Here is a 12,778-nt window from a genome sequence, read left to right as displayed (position 1 = left end):
CTTAATGAGGCCATCTCAAAATGGTTTGGTGGTACAAGCCTGGGTTCAAACCCCAGCATCAGAGCTGAGACGGGACACACTTTGAAAAGGTAACAAATTATTAAAACACTTGCTCAATAGTAAGTTCACATTTATAGGATATTTAAAAATGTTTCATGTATAAAGCACAGACACAGCACATAGTGTATCTCTATTAAAATTTATTGGGGTGCTATTAGGGAAAAAGGTTTCTGGGGGCTTGATAATGGAAAAAGCTTGAACACTGTTATAATCTCTTGGTCACATGCATTTCCCCTCACCATCAATCATTATGCTGAGTAAAATATGTGGTGTTTTGGTATCTGGAAATTTAGTAAGAACAGAATATTTCTAGGACAATTACCCAATCATGATTTAGAGTACAGTTTTAACATCTCTATTAGGAATTACATATTGGAGGTTATCGGTTGGCATTTCATAAATCCCTTCATGTTGCACTCACAGGTAGGTGCCTTACCCATGTGCTATTATACTGAGTAAACACTGTGTATAAAGGGGAAAACATCAATGATGGAAGATCATAATGTAGTTCTGGAAGACTCCACACAGCATATAATAAATGGTGCTGACATGCAAGGATCTGGGTGTAGAAAGAGCAACGTAGTCTTAGCTACATTGGATCTGTGAGGTGTTTAGTCTGCAAGTCCTAAGGACAATTGTTGCTAATGCTTATACAGTCGACAACTGAAAGCACAACATACAGCACACCATTAGGGATCAAATGGGATTCATGGGGGGAATAAAAAGACTGGTCTATAAAGCCTAAATGTAAGGATGGACTTTATTTTTTTAAAAAAAAATCTTTTTAGGACTACAAATTACAAAGGAAGCAGATCACTACACAGAATCTAATGAATACATTTGCCTGTGCATAAAACTTTATCAAAGTCATTCATTTTACAAATTCACCCCACCCACCAATGTTTTCACTATAATGCTCTTAAGGTTGCTACACCTTTATTTCAATTTATATTACATGTTATTCTCAAGATAAACTTTAAAATACCAAATTCTTGGCTTCTAAGAATGGCACCTTCAAAACGGGCAATTTCCATTCAAGTCTCTGGTGGCATTATTCTGTTTTCTTTTACCAATTTAAAAACAAAAACAAAAAACGTTCAAAATGTTCACTTTTTTAGCCTTTCCCAAAAAGGGGGCTACATTTTTCCCTACCAACTATAAATGGATAGCAAAAATAAAAGCAATGAAGGCAGCCAGTAAAATAAATGGATTAATCAATTAAAGTATTTGGCTCATGGCAATTAAAAAAAATGACAACTAGGGTGAGTTACTAGGTACTTGTATATAGGTAGAATGAGGCCAGGCCCAGACAACTGAATGGGGACCACTAATGCCTGTCCTTTACCTTCACTAAAGGAAACGGAGTCCTGCCCAGATCCTGTTAGGACAGGCTCACCCAAAGCACTCCCAACAATCTCATGGGTTAGTGACAAGACATCTTAACTCCCTCCTTGTCTAAGCTGTGTCCTGGGGTAGAACTGTATGAGGTTTGTCTGCTTGTTCTACCTGGGAAGATGCAAATGAACCTAGAAGTTTCTGGAAATAGCTTCTTCCTTCCTACCTCTGCCATGTGTAGTTCTCAAATTTAGGTTTGCTCTCCATGGCTTTACTAAGGATGAAATCCAGAAATCAAACAACATCTGGGGTCAAGAATATAAGGAAATGCTCACATATAACCAACGCCAGGATCCATGCTATGGATTCAGTCATCTACAGGGTTGTCACTGGTGAGCAGGCTTTGGACACACTAAGTTATCACACAAATCATTGCCTTTTGAGACTTTGGATAGATACTTTTACAGTTTAATTTGCAAACAGAATCTTTTGTAACAAATTATTTTTAACCAAATCATATCTTGAAAACTGTTTATATAGAAAACCCAGGGAATAAAGTGAACTGCTCATTGCGGAAGGCCTTACATCACATTATTACAGTAGAAAATACAGGAGGTAGAAGGTAACTGAAAACCAATGCAACATCAGATTCAATTCTACGGCTCCTGTAGCTCCTTACACATGGTTTTAGAAACCAAACCCAACATTTCCAGTAACCATAAAAACAGTTAAAATAAAAATTGCCATGAAAGCCCTTATATCATGCTTGATATAGGGAGGTAGGAAGATGTAAGAACCAGGACACATGAGACATGACATTTTATCTACAACTCCTGTTTGCTTTACTGAGGATGTTGTTTCAAAATTCAGTCACCTTCTTCAGCTTCAGACTCAGATTCTAAAAAAAGAGTTTGAAAATAGTTAAATATCCATTTTCCATTATTTGAAACTTTATAATCATTTCAGAATTTGACTGATATCAACTGAGAACAAGTACATATTTATATATCTCAAAAATGTCAACTCCCCTAGTGTTTAGTGTAAGACACCATAATGGTAAGAGCAGTAAGTTACCTGCTGTTGTCTAACCAGAGTTTGACCACCATTATAAGGAGAGTTGCACAGACACAGACACACACCACCCCCCACAGGCAGCTGGAAGAAATGTGTATGAAGATTAATCTGTGTCGTGTCCAAACCCATTTCCAGTAACTGACCTATACCTGGTGAATCTAGCATCTGGGAGGTAAGTCATTCAACACAAACCAAAAACCACCACCCAATTTCCATCAATTACATAAAGACTTACCCTCCTCAGCATTTTTGAGCCATTCTACAAACTTCTTCATTTGCTCAAGGAAGACACTTTTCCCCTTTGCAACATGTGCGTCTTTATACCACTTCAAAATGGGCTCTTCACTCAGGACCTCAGCTACAAACAACAGTCATTTATATTAGCAAGTTTGAACATAACCCATCTACAGAACCACATAAGGTACAATTCACCTGGATTGTTTTTCTGTGGGTAAGGGCAGGGTGTGGGGAAAAGAGAGGGTCTCGCTTATGGATTTAACTTGTATTTCCCTTGTGAATTAGGTTCATAGATGTTCTCTAAAGCAATGTACCAAATAAAAAAACCCAATTCTGCTGGGTGTGGGGAAACACCTTTGAACCTAGCACTACACTTGGGAGGTAGAAGCAGAGGCATACGGATCTTTTGAGTTGCACATCAGCTTGACTACAAGTTCCAGGCCAGTCAACAGAACAGTGATAGGCAAACTCAAAAACAAAACAGTAAAACAACTCTCAATCCAACCACAGATTTCACTTTGTAAATACAGGGAGTTCATGTTTTTTTAAAAGTACACTGTAGCTATCTTCAAGCACACCAGAGGACATCAGATCTTATGACAGATGGTTGTAAGAGGACTCAATGCCCTTAAGCCATCTCTCCAGCCCCAGCTCCTCCTTATTTATTTCCAGTATTTTTAATCAACTTTCACAGAACGAATGATTTACTTACCTTTATAAAAAAGCACCACTATTTTCTGGAAGGCTTTCATGAAGTGAATGTTGTCATAGCAATACTCCTGAATCTTCAGTAACAGAGTCAGCTCAGACTGACCTTGAGTAGTGAAGGCAGCAAGTAGAGGGCTGTATTGCTTTGAAAAGAAGAGTGACTTACTTATTAAATATTATAAATCTCACACCTTTACCACTGTCATCAGTTCACTGGGAATTAGGAATAAAAAATTATAGAGCAAAAAATTCAAGATGTACTTCAGTGGAGTAAAAAAAAAAAAAAAAAAAACTCCCCATTTTCTGACATTCCATCAGCAGTATCAAATCAGACTTAAATTAATTTATGACCCAAATAAATCCAAGTCAGCCTTAAAAGCATTATTAATACCAAGTAATGCTGATTTACGGACAGACTGCCCAGCAGCAACACAAATATGGCAAATCCTTAGAGCAGTGGGTCTCAACCTTCCCAGTGCTACAGCCCATTTATACTCTCATGGTGTAATGACCCCAAATCATACATTTTTGCTGCTACTTTACAGCAGTAATTTTGCTACTGTCATAAATCGTGATGTGTTATTTTCTGATGTCCTTAGAGGCAAATCTTGTGAGTCATTTGACCTCCCCCAAAGGGATCAAAACCCACAGGTTGAGAACCTTCGACAGATATCGTCTCCACACCCCACCTCAAATGTAACAGCTTCACAATGCCAATACCTTCAAGTGCTTGATGGCTTGTTCTGCTACAAGCTCCTCTTTTTTGTTCCACTCCACGGTGCTCATCACACTTGACCAGACTATCCCAATGACAACTGGTTCTGGGATGTTATTTTTTTTCATCTCCTCTTTGACATATAAAATTATCTGAAAAACAATCCATACTTAGTAAACTATTTTTACAAAATAAAAGTGCTTTTCTAACCAGGTGTGGTGGGTACATGCCTTTAATCCCAGCACTCCTAAGGCAAAGGCAGGTGGACCAGAGTTTGAGGCCAGCCAGAGCTGTATAGTGAGTCCATGCTGAGATAAGCAGGCAAACCAACTATCCAACCTTTCCCAACTGGCAACAAACTTCACCAGTACCACATACAAACAAAATACCTCGGCCACAGGACAGAATCTTAAAATCCAACCGATTGGATGCATAAACTGGCTATGGCAGGTGAGGTGGCTATAGATAAAGGTACCTGTGACTGAGCCTCACAACCCAAGGCTGACTCCCCAGACCATCTGCTGAGAAGTGCACACACATGCCCACCCTAGATAAATGTAAGAACCATCAGAAATGACAAAAAACAAACTTGTTCCAAATGAAAAATGAAAACATTCACAGCTATTATCTCTGGGTATCAATAAAACTTAAAATAAGCATATGAAAAAGGCTAAAGGAAGTTCAATTCTATAATTATTAATCCAGACTCATTCTGAGAAAACCATAAATGAACAAAAACATTTATGTAAAACTATATAGGCTTAAAAACGGCTTAAATGGGCCTAGATGTTAGCTCAGCAGTAAAGAGCTCTTTCAAGACCTATAACTCCAGTTCCAAGGGGTAACAAGCCCTCCAACCTCCTTAGACACCAGTGTACACACTCATGTGTGCAGAAGCAGACATACACACTGAAGAGGAGCTTACGTCCCCTCCAACCTCCTTAGACACCAGTGTACACACTCATGTGTGCAGAAGCAGACATACACACTGAAGAGGAGCTTACGTCCTTGAATGGGTCGCCGCGGGACATCTGCTCCTGAAGCTCCTTCTGGAGCTCCTTCCGAGCCCCGATGGTCTGCTGGTTGCGGACGTACTCCGAAAGCTCTTTCAGGCCCGCCTCAGTGAAATACTTAGTGAAGTGCTCAACACTTTGTTTGTTGGCAGGGAACAGCTCCTGAAAGAACAACCGGTTAAGTGGTTTTTACATGAAAGGAAGAGAAGGTTTTCAGATAAAAAGAACAGGTGTTATCATTACATCATTATCAAGTTGGAAGAAAGGAAGGAAAGGCACACACCATCAGCCTGTTGTCCATGCTGACTTTCCGAAGACTGGCAGCAACTGCATTGATGTCTTTTTCATTTATCCATGATTTAAAGAGCTTTACAGCAAAAGCTGCTGAGACTCCTGTAAAGACAAAGTCACTTGTCTAACAGACAATGTTCCTCAGTTTCTCCACACCCACCTAAACCCCACCTTTCCTAAGTCAGTGAGACCATTTTACCCCAACTCCCCTCTTCTGCCATCTGCTACTGATCTAGTAGCAGTTGACAATTTATATGGTAACCTGCTATTATTCTGCACCCCAAGTAGTTCCCAAAAGAACACTCTAAGTTCCTCCCTACCTCCAATCAGACACTAATATCCACGCACACCACAGGAACAGTGAGACATGCAGTGACAACAGTTCAAAACCTAATTACCTTCTTTAACCAGATTCTCATTATAAAGGCTGTTAAGAATGGATGCATTAAGGGTTCCATTAGCCAGAAGGACCCCAGTCAACATGGCGAGCTTGTTCCTCTCCGACTCTGAAAATCCCTTCAGGAAGAGCAGTAACTGTAAACAGGGTTAAAAGAGCATTTGCATTATGTTAGGCTCAACTATTCACATTTCTATCTCCATGATAAGACTCATTAACTCAAGGATCTTGAGCCAATCTCCATCTTGGTTCATTACATATTAAATGTGAACAATAAAACTTGCCCTTCAGAGTTTTTATTAATATCGAAAAGTTAGAACAAAGCCCAATACTTAATTCTGTCTGCCACATCATCCATTTATGAAAGATTTGGCAATAGAAATGGAATACAAGTAACTTCTTTAGCATCTTATGTTCTGATCCTTTACCATTCATCTTAGGAAGGGTCTCTAGATTTCTAACTGCCTTTTTTTTTTTTCAAACATAACACTAAGTGACAATGTAAGTTTTAAGTGTTTCAACAAATAACTGTTATACTCCCCAAATGGCATTTCAACAACAGTCTAATCTGAGGCTGCTAGAGACTAAATGCTGGGTCTTGTGTAGGCTAAGTACATGTCCTACACAACTCTTCCTACCTTTTTAACTTCATCTTCAAAACCTTTCTCCAGGTATTTGTAGCGCCTGATTAACTTGTTAAAAACCTAGAAGAAAATTAATGTCATTTCTAGAACTGAAAAGAACTCTACTGTAAAATCTGATCACACCCCAAAAACATAAACACTTAATAATCACTTCTTAGTAACTTCTATCAGTATATGCTAACCTAAGACTATTGCTCAAATAATACTAAGATCACAAAATACAACCATAAGTTTTGTATACAACTATACACAGAAACCAAATTTCAGGGCTAGATACATTAAAGTTTGCTTATGCCGACGAGTTGTGATATATATCTAACTATGAAGCTGACGGTGGCAACAGATCATTCAGCACTGGGAAGGTGAGGCATGAGGGTTGCTTAAGTTCAAGCCTAAGGCAGGCTACAAAGCAAGTTCCAGGCCAGCCTGGATCAACATATTTTTTTCTTCAAAATGAAAGGAATTGCTTAATACAGTGATCACAAGAGAAAAACCAACATTTTTGTTCAACATGGTCTCCCTACAAATAGCCCAAGTCCACCTCAAATCATCTAGCCTCTGTCTCCTCAGAGTTGGAATTACAGGCATGAATTACCATGTCCAGCTTAGTATCTTTGTATGGCAGTGGGATGCCAACTCAAGCAGGCTCTACAGCCTAGGCTCACAGTGAACACACTATACACCCTAAGATGATCTTGAACTCCTGATCCTCCTGCCTCAATTTTTCAATGGGATTATAGTCATGTGCTAACCTGGCTTACCACCTTTCTTAAAGAGTAATTCTAGAGAAACAAATCTAGGAACTAGAAAGGTGACTACCAAGTAGTCACCCAAGCAGTGAGGAGTTTGGTGCCGCTACTCGTGAGCGGATGCCTTCAGGCTTCTGAGGACACCTGCACTCATATGTACATACCCATAATTTTTAAAAACTTTTTTTTTTTCAGAAAAAAAGAAAAAGAGTAAAGGCTGGGCATGCTGAGGCAGGCAGATCTCTGTGAGTCTACAAAGTGAGTTCCAGGACTGCCTGTTATACAGAGAAACCTTGTCTCAAAATACAAACAAACCCACATACGAACCCCAAACCACAGCAAATTGATTCCTGAATATAGGATTTCTAATCTACCATATTTCATTAAGACCTACACCCTTAAACTGTAAAATCAGGTAGGACTTGTACCTCAGGTATTGCCCACATAGCTCTACGGCTGACAGTCTCACGTTACCTGAGCGAACGCTTGCATGGTCTCCAGGTCCTCTTGTGCTGCAAACACACAGACATCTGTGCGCATCATGTCATCGGCCAGTGTGCCACCTGGGGCTAAGAAAGACTTAACAGTAAATCTGCAGTGACCTTCATCTTAATTAGGTGATCGTTTCAGCCTTACACACTTGTAAGGATTTCCAATATAAAATAATATGGTAACACTCCAATAAAAGATGAACTTAAAATCCAAATAGTCAGATGGCTCATTATGTACAAATAAAACAAAAAATGTATACAGCAAGCAAATAAGCACCCCCTACCCAAAGAGCGTAAAGGCGTATGCTGCCAAGTCTACCACACATGTTTACTATACACGCCCACATACACGCGTGCACGTAAGAAAAAATTCCAAACATCTTTAGTGAAAGAATCTCAATGAATCAACATTTAACAGTGCCAAATAGGCTAAGTTAGGATGTTCAGATCTGGTTGTGGTCACATTTAACTTCCCACACACAAAGTTAAATGTTAAATTTCCAAGGAGGTACATTGTACCATCAATTCCTATTCTTTTAAAGAAGAATCTTGCACTTAGCCCGGGGTGGCCTGAACCTGTGAGCTCCTGAATACCGAGATTAAAGTTATATATGTATATATGCCACCACAAATAACTCAGAACCCTATTTTATAACAAATAGCCACATTATAACAATCATAACCATCAAGAAAGGCAGCTAAGAGGAATTTACAAGTCAACAGTAGCCCGGGCTGTATCCAAGTGAAACCCTATCCCTCACCCAAAAGAAAGGCCGTCTAAGAATTCTCTTCTCTGTATACTTAATTAATTCCAGGGCTGGAGAGATGGCTCAGAGGTTAAGAGCACTGACTGCTTTCCCAGAGGTCTGAGTTCAATTCCCAGCAACAACATGGTGGCTCACAACCATCTATAATGGGATCTGATGCCCTCTTCTGGTGTGTCTGAAGACAGCTACAATGTACTCATATATATTAAATAAATCTTAAAAAAAAAAAAGAAAAAGAAAAAGAAAAAGAAAATCCCTTTAGTAAAGTACTTAAAAAACAGAAGGTTTGAGAGGCTTGAGAGATTGCTTGGTGAAGAGCACTGCTGGGCTCAGTCCCAGCGCCCACATGGTGGCTCACAACTGTCTGTGATTCCAGTTCCACAGGAACAGACATCCCCAAACAGAAATGCATGCAGGCAAAATACTAATGCACATAAAGCAAGAATAAGTAAAATTTAAAAAAGTTTGCTGAAGCCAGATATGGTAACTCACATTTGTAATCCCAGCATTTGGGATCTGAGGAAACTGGGCTCTTGCCAAGGTGGAAAGGCTGAGACTGAGTTCAACCTATCTCATAATCTCCAACCCTTAGCTTACAAAGAGGAGAAACAGCACACTAAATTCCATTCCTCTTGCTGAGCCTGTCAAAAGCTCACATCCTGGCTTCTCCATTTTCTCTGTACCTCCTGAAATTAGGCCCACCAAACTGAGACACTCACCCAGCATCCCACCGGCCACCAGAATGTCAAAGAGTGTTTCTGCATAGCGGCGGTAGTCAAGTTTTGCTCCAGAAGCATCAAGAAACTTAGCTACTGCTTCCAAATCAGTACCAGTTTCAGTTAAGCCTTGAATAATACAGTCTTGAAACTGAGTAGGGTCAAACCTCTCTTTTTCATCTGAAGAGAAAAAAAATTAAGTTTCAAGAAGTTATCAAAATGGCACAAACCAGCAAATAAGTTAACCAAATTACCGACTTTCATTCAATACCTGGAAAAAGGCAAGTAGGTACCCAAGACTCAAAGTATGACAGAAAAAGGATTAAACACATCCAGTACCTCCTGCAAACCTGCCTCTTACAGGATGACTTATCTGGTCAAGAAATGGCTGCTCCACTTTGCAAGCTCAATATCCTAGGATTTCCTGTTCCCGCTGTAACCAGACGGCTCTAAGGAACCTATACCAGCCACAGTGGCACAAGCCTTTAATCCCAGCATTAGAAAGGCAGACCCAAGGTGGATCTCAATTCAAAAGCCTGGTCTATGGAGGAATACCCTGTCTCAAAATCAAATAAAAACAAGACTATTGAACACTAACCTTTTTGTATCAGGTCTACTTTATTCCTCTGAAAAATTTTACACTCAAGTTCCCCTCTGCCTTTCTTTCTTTTTCTGAGACATGGTTCTGGGTATCTTCCTAGCCTTGGACTGACTTAGAATCTTGTCTTGACAATATATACAAGTACACAAGACTGGAGCTACAGTCTAGCCCAGCCATTAGGTAGATACAGTGTCTTCCTAGCTTGTATCCATCTTAAGACAGACAACCTCTCACTGAACCTAGACAAGTTCCAGGGATCCTGTCTGCCTCATCCACACCTGAGTCACAGGCTTGATGTGGATATCAGAATCAAACTCAGGTCTTCATGCTTGGATGGCAAGCACTTTACTTAGTCATCTCTTTGGTCCCTTTGTTTTTAGACAGAGTCTCATTTGCTACAGGGTGACCTAAAACAAACCTTCAATTTATGATCCTTCACTTTCCATATCTTAAGCTTTGGAAATAAGATTCTAAGGCTTTATACACATCAAATAAGCACTGTGCTGAATTATATACTCCCACCCGTTTTGTTGTTGTTTTTTCATTCTTTCTTTAGTTTTTTTCGAGACAGGGTTCTGGAACTCAGCATGTAGACCAGGCCAGTCTTGAACTCAGAGATCCTTCCGCCTTTGCCTCCTGGGTGCTGAGATTAAAGGCGTCTGCCACCACTGCCCAGATCTGTTTTGTCTTTTTGAGACTAGATGATTCCTGACTACTTTACACTGTCAGAGTAAAATTATTTTTTTCAAGATTCTCTTGGTTATACTCAAAGTCCTGTCTTAGCTCCAGGCAACCATGGATTTATACCCAGAACCAGGCCATAAATGGTCCTTTTCTGTTATTGGGGGAGGCAATTAAAGACAGGGTGTTTTGCATCCTAGGCTGGTCCCATTATTAATGGTAACTTCTGCCTCAGTGGTATGAGTGCTGGGTTACAGGCAGATGCCACACCACAAGGCAGGGACAATCTTTATCTGGATTTAAGGAAGTAATATCTCCCAGATGCTAACAATAGAAGTTTTACAATTAATTTTATCAGGACAATGCTAGGAATCTATAAACTCAGAGGATACATAGCTTTCTTCATTATTGACAAACTGCTTTAGTTTAAGAAAATCACTGGCTAAATCTATACCTACAAACGCTAGGATAAAAGTACTTTGGTTTCACCACGGGGGGGGGGGGGGACTATGAAGAACATACAAAGATGCTGTCATATGTATGTCAGACTTTCTATGAAAGGTAGGAAATCAAAAACAAACTTAAGACAGTAAGTAGTAGCCTGTTTTCCATTTCCTCAAAACTATTCAACAAGTTAATGTGTGCTTCATCTATTTGAGCCTATGAGCCTATGTAGCTCTAGCTGGCCTGGAATTCACTAAATAGACCTCCCTTTACTGGCCAAGAGTAAAGATATGTGCCGTCATGCCTGGCCAATGTGTATTTTCAAAGAATACCATTCAAACTCTTTTTTGTTGGTTTTGAAAGACAGAAATTAAAAAAAATATTTTTAATGTGAATTCCATTCTATAATTCTGTAAGTTAAAACCTGATTTTCCCTCCCACACATTTTTTTCCAAGGCCCAGACCATGTTAGACACTCTATAAATGAGTCCCTTTTACACATCTCCACAAAGTCTAGGTGAAACTAGTGATTTTTTTTTTTTTAGGAGTGTCACCTTTCTTTTAGCCTTCCTTGTTCAACATGCAGCTGACTGTGAGAAAAACCAAAATACATGTCTGAAAGCTTAAGGAGATTTACAAATATTTACCTCTTTTTCTGGTTTTAAAACGCTGGCCTGATAGCGTTGGTTTTTGCTGCTTTTGATTATTCATAAAAGACACCCTAGAAAAAAAGGGAAAGAAGGCCTTAATAGCACCTGTGCCAGTGATATTAACTTCTGAAACAAAGTATCAAATCTTTAAGTCAAAATCACAACTACGGCAACCCAGCACACTTTCAGTTAACAGGCAATAGAGCTGGTGCAGGTTAAGTTTCCCTCTACAAGAAACCCTTGATGATACTGTTGGAACTACACCTTGATAAGGCACTTTAGTATCACCCTGTCTGGTAGCAAATGGCCCATCACAAACCTAATTGCTCAGTCTCTTCTACATGGCTCTTTGCATCTCCCACTTTTCCTAACTAACCCGAACTTAAAGAGGACTGCCGCGGTCACGAGCTTATCTGACAAAGCTCCTGAACAGCGCTACCCTCACTCCAAAGTGGCGCCTAGAGCCGCCGGGACCGCTTGCACCCTTCCAAGATGCAAAACTTGAGAGCGGGCCGCAAACGCTACAGCCCAAGCCGCCTCCTCCTCCCCGGGCACGTGTCTCCACATCCACACCCTTTCCCGTGCCTCCCGCCTCGCAGGGCTCGGGTGGCGGGCCCCGGAACGCCGTGGGCCCTTCTCCACCGACCCTGTCGCCTGCGGTGGTGGCCGCCGCGCCGAGCGGACCACAGGCGCCGAGGCGCTGCGCGCCGGGGCCCCCGCCGCCCCGTACATCCGCCCGCCCTCCCGCGAAAGCAGCGGCGGAGGCGGAGGCCGCAGCGGTGGTGGCGGCGGCTGCGCCCCGCCCGCCGAACCCCTCACGCGTACATCACCCAACAGAGGCCGCGGCGGCTTTGTTACCCAGGCCGGCCGGGGCGCACACGGGGCGCGCCGCCACCCCGGCGCCCCGCGGCCTCGCCGGCCCCTCCAGAGCGGCGGCCCCCGGCCACGAATCCAGGCCCCGGGTCCCGCCGGCCCCTCCGAACCGCACCGCCACCCTCGCCCTCCGCCAGGCCACGGCGCGCCGCTGTCCCCCGGCGCTGCGCCGCGCTCGCCTCACCGAATTTAAGGCGAAGAGAAAAGAGCCAGAAATCCCCGAGCTGGCGGCAACTGCGGCGCTGTCTCCTCTGCGACCGGAACTAACGCGAGCAGGAGGAGAGGAAGAGGCACCACCCCCGCCCCGGAGGCCTGCTATCGCGAGATTTCTA

The 12,778-nt window shown here is 41.7% G+C and overlaps 1 protein-coding gene across 1 annotated transcript; it reads right to left on the bottom strand.

The window, feature by feature from the left end:
• Positions 1-200: 200 nt before the first annotated feature.
• BZW1 (basic leucine zipper and W2 domains 1) lies at positions 201-12,707 on the bottom strand. The gene is made up of 12 exons (XM_080933021.1): positions 12,631-12,707; positions 11,571-11,644; positions 9,201-9,377; positions 7,698-7,792; positions 6,469-6,534; positions 5,832-5,967; positions 5,426-5,535; positions 5,134-5,304; positions 4,135-4,281; positions 3,419-3,557; positions 2,705-2,827; positions 201-2,293 (listed from the first exon to the last, which is right to left on the bottom strand). Exons 2-12 carry the CDS (start codon positions 11,632-11,634, stop codon positions 2,262-2,264), a joined length of 1,260 nt encoding a protein of 419 aa, XP_080789147.1. The 5' UTR covers positions 11,635-11,644; positions 12,631-12,707; the 3' UTR covers positions 201-2,261.
• Between the last annotated feature and the right edge of the window lie 71 nt (positions 12,708-12,778).

The sequence above is a fragment of the Micromys minutus genome (assembly GCF_963924665.1).
Source record: "Micromys minutus genome assembly, chromosome: 19".
Lineage (NCBI taxonomy): Eukaryota > Metazoa > Chordata > Mammalia > Rodentia > Muridae > Micromys > Micromys minutus.
This window is presented reverse-complemented; position numbering and strand designations above follow the sequence as displayed.

Coding starts and splice junctions, on each gene's coding strand:
- BZW1 (XM_080933021.1), bottom strand. CDS start 11,634: ATGAATAATCAAAAGCAGCAAAAACCAACGCTATCAGGCCAGCGTTTT. Junction 5,968..6,468: donor TTGAAGATGAAGTTAAAAAG/GTAGGAAGAGTT, acceptor CCCTGTTTACAG/TTACTGCTCTTCCTGAAGGG. Junction 4,282..5,133: donor GCGGCGACCCATTCAAGGAC/GTAAGCTCCTCT, acceptor ATTGTTTTTCAG/ATAATTTTATATGTCAAAGA.